We start from the raw sequence: 13,506 nt of genomic DNA, 5'->3' as shown, positions 1-13,506 counted from the left end.
ATCGGATTGCAGTATGATCTCTAGCGAATGAGTGCACAGGCAGAGAGAGAGAGAGAGAGAGAGAGAGAGAGAGAGAGAGAGAGAGAGAGAGAGAGAGAGAGAGAGAGAGAGAGAGATGGACGGAGTTGGAAAATGACATTAGAGAGGATGGCGGAATAACAGGGCACCCCTGCTCTGAGGAATTGCATGATTAAAGTGTGCAGTCAAATGCGGAGCAAGAATAAGTGTTACAACAGCGCATGCACTAAGGGCAGATGACAATGGAAAACACATTTCTGTAGTCCAGTCACGGACCATGGGATGAGAGAAGAGAGAGGTGGGGAGGATAGAAAGAAATTCTTTCCACAGTGAGTGAGAGAGAGAGTGAGACAGAGAGGGAGAGAAACAGAGGGAGAAAGGGAGGGAGAGAGAGAGAGAGAGTGAGACAGAGAGGGAGAGAAAGAGAGGGAGGGAGGGAGGGAGCACTTGGGTTTCATCTTCCCAGATATATTCTGCAAAGTTATGACTCTCTCTTGACTTAGTCACTCAGAGGCTGTGCTTCATAACTCAAGGTTCTCTAATGTCCTGGCGAGAACACACACACACACACACACACAGACACACACAGACACACAGACACACACACACACAGACACACACACACACACACACACACACAGACTGCAGGTATGCCATCAGCACTCATGAACCTTGCAGGTTTGGACACATGGTAGGTGTCAGCCTGTGTTGCAGATCCTCCCACTTGCGTCCTCATGTGGCTATTTAAACCAGGTTGTAAGTCATGGAACTAGAGTTTGGTGGGTGGGAGGGGGAGAAAATGAGGTGTTAGAAAAAAGCCTGTTTGGCCAGCAAGGCCTGATCTGCCACCTAACCCCTTCATTTTTCCATTGCGTGTCTCTCCATCGCACTAGCCATCTTTCCCTATGCTGGGCTGCCACTTTTGGGTCTACTCCTAGCCCACACACACACACACACACACAAACACACAACCCACATAAAGAGGGCTGTCACACAAACACACACACTCAACTACAGCAACGCTATAGCAAGAGGTCCCAGTTTCCTTGACGCTAAGCTACCACAGTACAAAGCACCTGAAGAATTTCTGCTTACCACTGGGGGAGTGGTCGTGAAAACAGCAGCAAGCTGGGTTTTGGAAAATCGACAAAATAACCCCACATTCAACTAGAGCTGCCAACGATTAGTCGCCGAAATCCACAGCTTCGATTGTGAAAAATGGTCGACGTGGATTTGTAATATAGACGCGTCATTAACTATATTAAAAAATAAATAAATAAATAAATTTAACAGCGCTACCGGTACTTTTCATTCGGAATTGCATATAGGAAGTGCGAAATAGCTGCGTAAAGCGAATTACTCTGAGATGGCTCATGTAACCATGGAAACAATAAACAAAGCTTGGTCTAGCAGCTGCTGCATATCAGATATGGCTAACAGAAAAGTTGTCATTTTTTTCAATGATGGAAATATTTGTTCAACCTTGTCCTACTGTTTTCCCTGGGCTGACATCCATTTTTGACGTGTGGTACTCATTATTTGTGATGAGAGTCAATAGACTGATGTTGAAACTGAAGCTCTTATACAATGGGTGTTCATTTTTGTTAATGTCTTCCTTAAGTACTACTTCAGTATTTCAAAGAGAATGGGCTGTGGGAGCATAAGAACAGTAAGCGTCTAGCAGCAATTATCATAGACATATATTTATAACTTACTGTAAGGTTTACTCTTACATGTTTGAAAACAGAAAGTCTTATGGAGGATGCTTGCTAACGCTATTTAAGTTATGTTAAGTGCAATGTGGTAAATCAGTGAATTATCAGAGTATTTCTTGTTTGTTCTGAATAGTTAACCTCCTCTACTTAGCAATCTTCAAACAAAAGAGTGTTTTTTTTCTTTCTTCATATGTTGAATTTGAATGTCACCTGCAGCTCAGTTATTTTGCACTTGCAGAGGCTTGATTGCTATTTTGAGTTACTTTTAAAACTTTATTTGTACTCTTAATTTGTATTGCTATTTAATTTATTTATTATGATTATTACATTTGTATTAACTTGTTACTTAAATACATTTGAAATTCAAATTCCAACTTTTTGAATACATTTTTAAATTTATGGAAATAATCGTTAGATTAGTCGATTAATCGGAAAAAAAGTCGATAGATTAATCGATTACCAAAATAATCGTTAGTTGCAGCCCTACTTTAAACCCCACAGTTGGATAAAACGTATGTGAATGTCGTCTTCCTTTAGACTTTAGACCCATTAAAGCTCTGAAATATGTCTATTGCTATTCCTGTTCTTAAAGCAAAAAATATCAAGCCACTAGGCTAATGCACCACCATTTTCACAAAGTGAGCAGAAGCTCACCATAGCTTACTTTACTGATCGGGCATCACAAATGTTCTCACGACAACCACAAAATTAACTTAAGTAAACACATTGATTAATTAAGGATTTGATAGCTACAGTCTGTTGCATAGAACTAATCAGATGTTTTAGGTGCTAGAGCTGTAAAGTGTTTTGTTCTAGTTTCTCCTTATTTCAGGACAGCGGTAAAGGAGACTGGTTGCTGAGATTTGTGTAAATGCAAACATATTTCGGCCCATACTAATATATTAGCTCTGTTTACAGGCTACATGGGAAACGATTAAAATAAACCATAATTAAATGCTGTCATTTTGTGTAATATGCAACATCCACCAATCAGCATAGACGACTATTTTTTTGTGCCTGTTGTGATATGTTATGTTGTGCCTTATTGGCTTTTAATAGAAATGGTGTCGGAGGTGATCACCCTCTGTCTTTTTTAAAGACGACAGATGGCTCCAAATAACCTTTAACCCCTCCAGAGAGAAATAATGGCCAATGTTTTGAAGAAATCCAACAAGTCTCCCATTGACTTCAGTGGGGCAAGAGCTTTCTCTGCATAAAGGGTAAAAACAAATCCCTTTGCAGTTGTTGGTCCGCCTCTGTCCTCTCTGGTGGACTTCCATTACTAAGGGCACGTTTCTAAGGCAACAGCCAAAATGGATGCAAATAAGAAGTACTGACTCATAAGACACACAAAGGACTTAAAGAAAGGGAGGGTTTCTTGGCTCTCAGGATGATTGTGACAAAGCAGAAATATTACTGTTGAGCTGCATCGAGCTGGATGGCTTTTCTCTGCTTCTCTACGTCTGTCTGCGTCTAGGCCTGCCTTTTCTCTCACAACAACATTGTACCACCCACACACACTGGGCTGTAAAACATAACGGCACAGAGGCCGCAGAATGGTTTCTGTTTTCCTTATTATCACTATGCTCCATGAACAAAAATCAAAAGCTATGTATTAAGGCCTAGCAAGTGAATAAGCATGAGCTTCTAAGGAGGTCTCGGTCACATCTGTTCCTTTACTGCAGCTCTCACCTGACTCACTCACTGAAATGTCATTACAAAATGTCCTCACATTTACTTAGACACTTTGTGGGTCAAATACATCACGCTGGAGATTAAAAATCACGTAAATAAAATCCTGCCCCAAGAGTGGATCATGAGCTATCTGAAATAAAGTCGTTATAAGAGAAGGATGGTCTAAAGGGAAAACCCCAGAACCGGCATCACAGGAGAGAAGATAAAAAGAAAGAGTGGAAAAAGAGTGAAATGGGGGGATGATGGTGGTGGTGAGAACATCCACTCCTCTGATTGATGTATGTATGTGGCACTGTTTCTGGTCACTTCTCTGACGTTAGACATGTGTGTGTTGTACAGAGTTCCAGACTGCAGAGGTGGAAGGTGGTTACAAGGTCGTTACCACAGTCGCCTCGCCTTCTACACAAAAACTCTGCACCTGTCAACATGTACTCAACCACAACCTGAGTAGTCAGTCCCTCTTACATACACATATACACACACACACACACACACACACACACACACACACACACACACAGGGGGAACTGACCTTTTGTGCTACCTAACCTCCCTCAGTCGCTCTGTCTGCTCCGGGCGAACAAGCAGCAGATTATGTTACCCTGCCTGCTGGGCTTTGCTGCAACTTTTTCCATCACACACACACACACACACACACCTCCAGCCTCAGCTAAGCTCCCCTCCCTCTGCACTGCACTTCGGTCCAGTTTGGTATTTTGAGCAAGGAGAAACTTACACCACGGATGTCTGGAGCTTACTCGGTTCCCTGCATCTCCCTCCATCTTGACACTAAAGGCTTTCCCTCTCTGCCCATGTACTTCTCTAATATGTCCTCTAAAAACCTTAACTGGTCCTTTGCCCCCTAGGGATCAGACCATAAATAGTACATATGCAAAGACGATATTACACAACACGTCCATATATGTTTATCCTCCCTCTCTTTCCATCTTTCTTACACACAGACACACCACCATCACCTACTGTTTCACACAAAGTATACATCCCTTGATATTATGAATCTGGACTTTGCACTCACCATAACTGCAGACACAGCTGCATTTCATATTAAGTTTGACTTTCAACATTTAAACTAACAACAAGTCCAGACCGCAGAACAGGGGGGGTCAAAGTTCAAACTTTGCGGTGTGGGGAATTCTAGAAGCTGAGAGTGTGAGTAAGAAGCACACAGAGACAAGCCAGCCACATTCCCCAACCCTTTCAACGCACACACACACACACACACACACACACACACACACACACACACACACATACATCCATATGTACATGCATGCATGCATACATATACACTCCTCCAAGCCAGGTTATCCGCTCCTGTCCTCCTCTCTGAGGGAACACAGGAGATTTATAGCAGGAGTGAATGACAGAGTTCTAATGCGTTTCAGATCTGCTTTAGTACAACAGTGCAGCATTTTCCCCCCAACCTGCCAAAGGGGCCTGGGAGCCATCCAGACAGTTTGCTTCATACACACATACACACACAGATGTGTGCGTGCGCATACACACACGCAAGCGCACACGCACTCTCTCTCTCTCTCTCTCTTTCTCCATCTCTTTTTCTCTCTCTTTCTTTCCCGATCTCTCTCTCTTTCTCTCGCTTTCTCTGACTCAGAGCCCTATGTACACTGCATGAAGAATCCTGATTGGAATGGGAATATGTGAATTGACATTAGTGCGAGACGATCGTTTTCTCCAGCTTTTTGAGCATTGTTACGCGGTTTTTACATGTTTTTCGACTCGTAAGAGATGGAATAAGACCACAGGAAGGATGGAGGGAGAGGGGGTGAGAGAGATGAAAGGAGGAGAGCAACCATTACCACATACGTTTCCACGACCGCAGTCATTCCAAACTCATCCTCCTCTCTCTTCCCTCTCTCGCTCTCTTTCTCTTCCCCTCTCTCCCTCTGTCACCTACCTCTCTCTCTCTCTCTCTCCCTCCCTCCTTCTCTCTCGCTCTCTCTGCTGTCTACAGCTGTGTGTCCTCTCTTGTCGGCTGGTGCCTGTTTCGGGCTGGTTGTGATTTCATGGCTCTTGGGGGCCGGTGCAGCTGCTCTGTGATAACGTTTCACCCGCATTCGTTTTGCTTTGCTTTTGCAGTTACGACCCGGAGGCCTGCAAGAGCAGCCTGTTTACGAAAGACTACAGCGGGGGGGAGATAAAGAGAGGAAGACAGGGAGAGGGCAAGAGAAAGAGAGGCACCTAAAACTGAAGCAGATGGTAAGAGAGAGAGAGATACAGAGTGGAGAGGGCTGAAAGGAGAGAGATGGAGATGAACAGTGCAACGGAGAGACAGAGAGAGTGAAAGAGAGAAGGGAGGGAGGGCAGCGTGAGGGCGAGAGCAAGTGTGTGAAAAAGCCACTTTAAGGAGTGTCTCCCTGCATGCTCTCAGCAGGCTGGCTTTGAGGTGTTCATCGTGTTGTTGTTGTTTTTCCTCCCCCTCTCTCCCCTCTTTCTCTCCCTTTTTCTCAATCCCTCTCTCCTCTCTGTTTCACAGAAGTTGGGTCGTCCGCCAGATAAATGCACGCACATTGAAACGGCTGACTGGGGTTGGGGGCCACAAGGCACTGAGGCGTACAAGGAAAATCACCCTTTCCCAGAAAGAAAACAAAGCACAGGACTTTGCAGGCAATTTTGAGTGGATTCTAATAATAAGGGGGGAAAAAAACGGAATAACATAACATCCCTAAGCATCCTAACACGTACACAGACAGACAGCCAGACAGAGACACACAGACAGACGTAGAGTGCGAGAGAGATGGATGGCCCAGTTTTTCCCTGAGCGACTCATCTGGGGGATCCCTAATGCTTTGTTCCTGCTGACAGAAGACACATTTTGTGCTGCCAATTCGGACAGAAAAAGCCAAGAGAACAAAAAAGGCGAACGCCTCGATGGTTTACGAGCTCTCCTTAAGCCCGCTGTTTACCCCGCAACCCTCCAAGCACAGGTCCCTGTGTCTAGGCTGGACAAGAGAGAAAGAGAGAGAGAGAGAGAAAGAAAGAAAGAGAGAGGGAGAGACATGAAGAGAGAGCGCGAGATAGGGGATAGAGAGAAGAGTGGGAAAAATGAGAGAGAGTGACAAGGAGGAAGAGAGAGCTATGGGAGGTGTAAATCACTTTGCCTTTTACCAGCCAGAGGAGTGACGGCTGAGAGCAATCGTTGATACGGTTGAGTGGCTACAGAGACTTATGGGTCTGTGGAGTACAACAAAGTGAAATAAGATAAAACCCTACTCCAGCTCATCCTGCATGTCTTCTTCTCCTCCCTCCCTCCCACACCCACACCCACACCGTCCTTCATTTCACACTTCGGTGCGATGTCTCTAATTGGAGTGTTTTTTACTCACATTCTGTTATTTATTTGCCGCCATTAAGGGCTTTAGCACACTTCTGGGCGGTCTGTATGAGACATCCGCACCTCAAAACATGGCAAAAAGGCACACACACACATTCTCTCTTAGTTAGAGACCTGTGGTCACTGCCCGAGAAGATTCTCTGCACCTTCAGAGAGGCACACGGGCATTACCCTTGCTCAACTCAACTCTATCCACTCCCTCTCCTCTCTGAAGTAGGCCTAACCTCAGCACTGACCTCTGTGTGTTTTACTGGTACCTGCTCAGCAAAGTGTGTCAAAGTGGGCCGTGGTGTGAGAGAGAGGAGTTTTGCGCTGGAGGCCAAAGACCCAGGAAGTGGCTGAGATGGACGATGTGGTTGGAAGGGGAGACGGGTAGGAGGGTATGGGTACTTTGTGTGCTCAAAACAATAGAGGAACCAAGTTTGAGGAGGGCGTGTTTGTTTGCATGGGGGCTTAGGATACTCTCTCCCTACGAGAATAAGTGTTTGAAGATTTGGAATGTGAGGGTATTAGGGTACTTATTCCTTGTGGGTTTAAAGGGTAGGAGATGAGGGCACTCACCCAGGTAGGGGATGCAGGAGCACATGCTCTGGCTGCTGATGTAGTCCCTCAGACGCTTGTAGTTGTCCTCTTTAGCCATCAGGTACTCCAGCCTCTCAAACGCAGCCCTGTCCTTGCGGCTCAGCAACTGAATCACATGAGAACACAGGTGTTAGTCCCCATGAACGACCACCCACACACACACACACACACACACACACACACACACACACACACACGTCCATGTGCAACACATCCTCAAGCCACAGGCGGTACCATATTTATTCTCAATTCCTTCTCCTCCTAGTGACTCGGCCATTACGGGAGATTTAAAGAGGGCTGAAAAACACAGGTGATAAAAGCATGTCTCCCTTTCTGCCTGCACTCGCTTACTCGATCGCTCACTGCTGGAAAATCAGCTGAGGGGAGATGACGCTCTTCTCTCCTGCGCCAAGCCTGATGTTACCTTAATTAACCCCTTTCCACCCACCCCTTCCATCCCCAACCCCTATCCCACCACCCCCCGAGACATCAACACGTCCACTTTCCATCCAAACACAACATGCTCTGCACCACGGTCTGTTGGCCTGGGCCTGGACACCACACAGGACTGCTTGTGGAGGGTCGAGAGAGTGAGGGAGGGAGGGATGGAGGACAAAGAGCGTGTCTGATTTTTCATTCTGCTAAAGAGGAGAGCGAGCGAGTGAGTGTGAATTCTTGGCGGCCGGATGCAAAGATTCCAGTTAGGTAAGGGCAGAAAAATGCTGTTTTGGTCCTGCTGTGGACAGACAGGCGTTCAGAGACCAAGAGCACTGGGAGAACAGGAGAATGTGTGTGAACGTCTGTGTGTGTGTGTGTGTGTGTGTGTCTGTGTGTCTGTATGAATGTATGTATATGGGTATCAATGCATGCTTGCATACGTGCGTGTGTGTGTTTTTCCTGTTTGTTTAACTTTGTGCATCTGTGATTCACTTTATGTATCTGTGTGTTTGCAGGGAGGGGGTTTGTGTGTGTGTGTGTGTGTGTGTGTGTGTGTGTGTGTGTGTGTGTGTGTGTATTAGGGATGGGTATTGGCACAGATGCCCTGATTTGAGCCGTTGAGATTCACAAGCTTAAGATTCAATTTAATCAATTTTGATTCGATTCCGATTCAATATAGATATGAATGGGATATGAAATTTTAAATCAACCATATATATATAAATATACAGCCGCGGAAAAAAATAAGAGACCACTTCAAAATGATCAGTTTCTCTGGTTTTACTATTTATTGGTATGTGTTAAAGTAAAATGTACATTTTGGTTTTATTCTATAACCTACTGGCAACATTCCTACCAAATTTCAAATAAAAATATTGTCATTTAGATAATTTATTTGCAGAAAAATGACAATTGGTCAAAATAGCAAAAAAGATGCAGTGTCTTCAGATCTCGAATAATGCAAAGAAAACAAGCTCATATTCATTTTTAAACTACACAATACTAATGCTTTAACTTAGGAAGAGTTCAGAAATCAATATTTGGTGGAATAACCTTGATTTAAAATCACAACTTTCATGTGTCTTGGCATGCTCTCCACCAGTCTTTCACATTGCCGTTGGGTGACTTTATGCTACTCCTGGCGCAAGAATTCAAGCAGCTCGGCTTTTTTTCATGGCTTGTGACCATCCATCTATCAAGAGGAAGATGGATGGTCACAAGCCATGAAAAGAAGCCGAGCTGCTTGAAAAAAATGTACATTTTACTTTAACACATACCAATAAATAGTAAAACCAGAGAAACTGATAAATTTGAAGTGGTCTCTTAATTTTTTCCGCGGCTGTATATATTTAACCATAAATAGAGAGAGATGTTAAAAATCGAAAACTTTGAGGTTGACCAGATTTCGCCCTGTTTTCAAATGGAATGCTTGTAATATATTTCTGCCGCTAGTGGAAATTGTGGCACTGTTCCAAGATTGGCATTGTAAAAAATGGAAAGCTAGACAAATGCTAATTAAACTCTAGCAGGTGCACACCCCTGCGCGGTATATTGTCTCAATCTTCGGGTAATTGTGTAAACTGTGTTCTCATAACAATTATTGAATTGGTCTTAACCTCCTTATTAAGTTTAATGGGAATTATTAAGGAAAGCGGAAATATGGGAAGAGACATAATTTTCGGGACACAGGACTGTCCAGGGAAAAACTAATTGGAAAACAAAGGTCACTGAAACAAACTGTGAAACCACTAAAGAAAAGGCCAAAGGCTTATCCAAATGCTATTAATATCAGCGCTTCATTGATGAAACGATGTATGTGTGTGTGTGTGTGTGTGTGTGTGTGTGTGTGTGTGTGTGTGTGTGTGTGTGTGATGGAGGACTAGAAGTCCTGAGCGACAGGAGCGGAGATTTTTTGACTGTGCACAGCTGCTGTTATCATAACAGTAAGTGAATCAGACCTTGAGGCGCGGGTCACTCATCTAGCTGGCTCTCTGACTGACAGCCGCTACTCCAGCCAAGCTGCAACACCCAGAGACGGGGGACGTCAATAAAAAGAATATCTGCGATTCATTCAGACCCGTGGGCCATACACATTAAATTCCTCTCCAGGTAACAACCAGGTGAAAATGTATATGACACGCAACAGCAGCAGAACTCAATTCTTCACTTACGCCATTACATTTCAGATGCTTAAATTGCACTCTGTGTAAGCACCACATGAGATTCGCCATAAACAACACTACGTTCTGACAACTTAAGTGGAAAGAAAATTATTCCCTCTATAAACGCAAAATGCATTTTACATACACATTAGCGCTCAAATGGATGCTAACAGCTGAATTGTGCTTCTGTATCAGTACTGTGCAAATGGGGCAAAAAATGGCACTTAATTGACCATTTAAGTGGGAAGAAAATGAATTCCCCTATAAACGCACAGAGGCATTTTATACTGAGTGCTCTCATAATAAATCGCATTCATTCACTGGCGTGAGAGGACGGGGTGTCCCAGCGCTCGTCTGCAACTGAAACAGGTGTCTGGTTTATAGAGGCACAGAATAGGATTTTTACTGCGGAATAGCCTAGAGGCTTCTAGAGGTTGATGGAAGGGGAATAATGACTGCTACTGTTATTTTTCTTTTTCCGAAAACAGAGAAGCCTTTTCCGTCTCTCTCGCTTTCCTCATTCTCTCGCTTTCTCTGTCCTCCATTACATCAGTCCATCATAATGAGGCCTCATTAATGTCAGAAGCCACACTGCCGTCGTTCCACACACCCGAGAGGGCTCCTTCCTTCCTGCCTTCATCTCTCTGTCTGTCCAAGATCTGATTAAGCCCACAGTCTCAAACTCCAATGCATCAATGCACAGAGAAGCTGGTTTGTAAAAGAGAGACTAGCTCTCGACAGGGAGAAGACAGAGGGTAGCAGGGATAGTGGAGTCAGTGAGGGGGAGAAGATAAAAAGAAAAGAAAGAGGTCTTGATTCAAAACACAGGCGCCTATAAGCCAGAGGTCCAATACAGTAGGATCATTTCATGGAGGAAGCTGGAATAACGGAACAGCAAGAGGGATATAAATTAGAGCATTAGACAGGGCAATAAAAGCCGCTGAAAGGAAATGGAACTGAAAGTGAAGTCGACAAAAGAGATGAGCCTCTGGCTGGTGGGCTTCAGAATTATAATATAATAATATTAATACAAAAAAAAAAAATAATGCTTGGATTTTTAGATAGCAGCTGACTGGCTGAGATGTGGCTGCGATATGGCTGAGATCTGGTGCAGGTGTAGGGTGGATCTGGCAAGGGTGAGTACTCACAGCCCAGGTCTTGGAGAGTCTGAAGATGGGCGCGCTCTGCAGGCCGGAAACCACTGCCATTACCGCGTGCAGGTTGTTAATGTCACACAGTTTCTGTAAGCATAGAAGTGCACTCCATGAGCGGACACAAACATGGTTATGGTGAGTATAATGCACGCACACACACACACACACACACACACACACACACACACACACACACACACACACACACACACACACACACACACACACACACACACACACACACACACACAAACACAAACACACACACGTTTTACCTTTGCAGTCCTGATGTAGTGACTCAACACTTCGGCCCTTATCTTCAATGTCTGGGCGTGAAGGATCTCCCGTACGACCCAGAAACTTGTCTGGAACACACACACACACGCACGCAGATTAAACACCCAATAACCCACTGCAAAACATACCATAGACCTCCCTACACTCATAAAAAGTTCACAATAACCACTTCAACATACCATTAGCCGCACGGCAAAAACTCAATAAAAGCACAGTACACGCCGTTAACCTCTTTATGAAACACCCACCTAATGCAGCCCCTCAAACAAGCACCTTTGACAGGCCCATTAACCCTCAAATAAAAACACGAAGCGCTTTCCTGCACACACAGAAGGGGTCTGGGGCAAACCGGCTTCTTAAAAAAAGTGTGTGCACAGTGACAAAGCACCCTCATTACCATCCAACACTGGTTACATGAAATGTTCCACTCTCATCCACCATGGGCTGTCTCTTTCCATCAGCTACGGGCTGGATTATTAATAAATAAGCCAAAGTGCTTACTCTGGCCATGGCCAGGCGGATAGGGTTACCCTTCCCAAACGAGGGCAGATTGGCCAGAATAATAACCTCTTCTGGATGGTTGGGGGGTGGGGGGGTGGGGGGAGGGAGAAACGGCCCTACTATGGTTTGACAAGCCAGAGAAATGGCATGGAGAAAAAAGGGACAAATCAGCTTTCCCAAAAGCAAACTAAAAAGACTACAATGTATTACTGTACATCCTGCCCAGTCAGTGTGTGTGTGTTCTCTTACTAGCTCACTCTCTCATTGTGTGTGTGTGTGTGTGTGTGTGTGTGTGTGTGTGTGTGTGTGTGTGTGTGTGTGTATGTATGTGCGCGCTTGTGTGCAGTAGAGTGGTGTATTATTGTGGATGTGTGTGCTGATTGTTTTTTGATTAATTAGTTATACCCCGTCATCAGCACAGAATGCTTACTCTTCACAGCTCAGCATTTCCAACATGACAAACTACCCATCAATACTGCATAAGCACCAGCGCTCGCTGAGAAACCAAGATCTTCACGGCCGATGCCAGCGGAATGAGTGGATCCAGACAATGTGTGTGTGTGTGAGTGTGTGAGTGTGTGAGTGTGTGAGTGTGTGAGTGTGTGAGTGTGTGAGTGTGTGAGTGTGTGAGTGTGAGAAAGAGAAAGATAGATGATCTGTTCCGCGCTTTGCATTATTGACAAGTTGCGGAATATGGTCTACAGCTCACTTCAGATTTTTCTCCTTGTCTGTCATCTTAACACCCAAAGTTCCGAGAAGGTGAGGCCCTTAATGGAGCACAGCAGCCTTCTTGAAACTTTCTGGAGGGTTTGCACTATCTGGAGTGGAGTGTGACTGGTGTGTGTGGAGGGCTTCCGCTGTGGGGGCTGAGTCTAGCACCTCAGTGCTGGGGGGGGAATCAGCCTCATCTCCTGACTAGACCATTAAGAGACTAATCAGCAGAAATGAGCAGAGGCATGACTAATGAGCCTGGGCATGATGATGAGAGAGGGGCCGGAACATCACTCAGACAGAGATAGGTTAGAGATCAGAAATAGAGAGACAGAAACTTGGTATCGAGAATCGTGTTATTTTACTGGTATTGGTACCGACTACTGAATTTTTGGTATCGTGACACCCCTAGTTAGTGTCCTCTTACATGGGACGAGCGTGTAGGTGAGTGTCCTCTCACAAGGGACGAGCGTGTAGGTGAGTGTCCTCTCACAAGGGACGAGCGTGTAGGTGAGTGTCCTCTCACATGGGACGAGCGTGTAGGTTAGTGTCCTCTCACATGGGACGAGCGTGTAGGTTAGTGTCCTCTCACATGGGACGAGCGTGTAGGTTAGTGTCCTCTCACATGGGACGAGCGTGTAGGTTAGTGTCCTCTCACATGGGACGAGCGTGTAGGTTAGTGTCCTCTCACATGGGACGAGCGTGTAGGTTAGTGTCCTCTCACATGGGACGAGCGTGTAGGTTAGTTGTCAGGCATTTATTTTGATTTGTTAAAGTTCCACAAAAATAGGCTTCCAGCTTGTTTTTTTATCCACCCCTAGACACTGCAGCTATGTTGCCAAGCGCAGGCTCTCCTAGCC

At 45.0% G+C, this 13,506-nt stretch overlaps 1 protein-coding gene across 1 annotated transcript in view; it reads right to left on the bottom strand.

The window, feature by feature from the left end:
• ralgps2 (Ral GEF with PH domain and SH3 binding motif 2) overlaps nucleotides 1-13,506 on the bottom strand; it is a gene marked incomplete at its 5' end in the record, with an annotated part of 75,320 nt that overhangs the window by 38,985 nt on the left and 22,829 nt on the right. Inside the window, 3 exons of the mRNA XM_080833632.1 lie at nucleotides 7,363-7,489; nucleotides 11,132-11,224; nucleotides 11,413-11,502. Of these exons, the coding sequence (XP_080689758.1) occupies nucleotides 7,363-7,489; nucleotides 11,132-11,224; nucleotides 11,413-11,502 (310 nt within the window). The remainder of the gene's footprint in view (nucleotides 1-7,362; nucleotides 7,490-11,131; nucleotides 11,225-11,412; nucleotides 11,503-13,506) is intronic.

This window comes from Sprattus sprattus, assembly GCF_963457725.1.
Source record: "Sprattus sprattus genome assembly, chromosome: 2".
Taxonomy (NCBI): Eukaryota; Metazoa; Chordata; class Actinopteri; order Clupeiformes; family Clupeidae; genus Sprattus; species Sprattus sprattus.
This window is presented reverse-complemented; position numbering and strand designations above follow the sequence as displayed.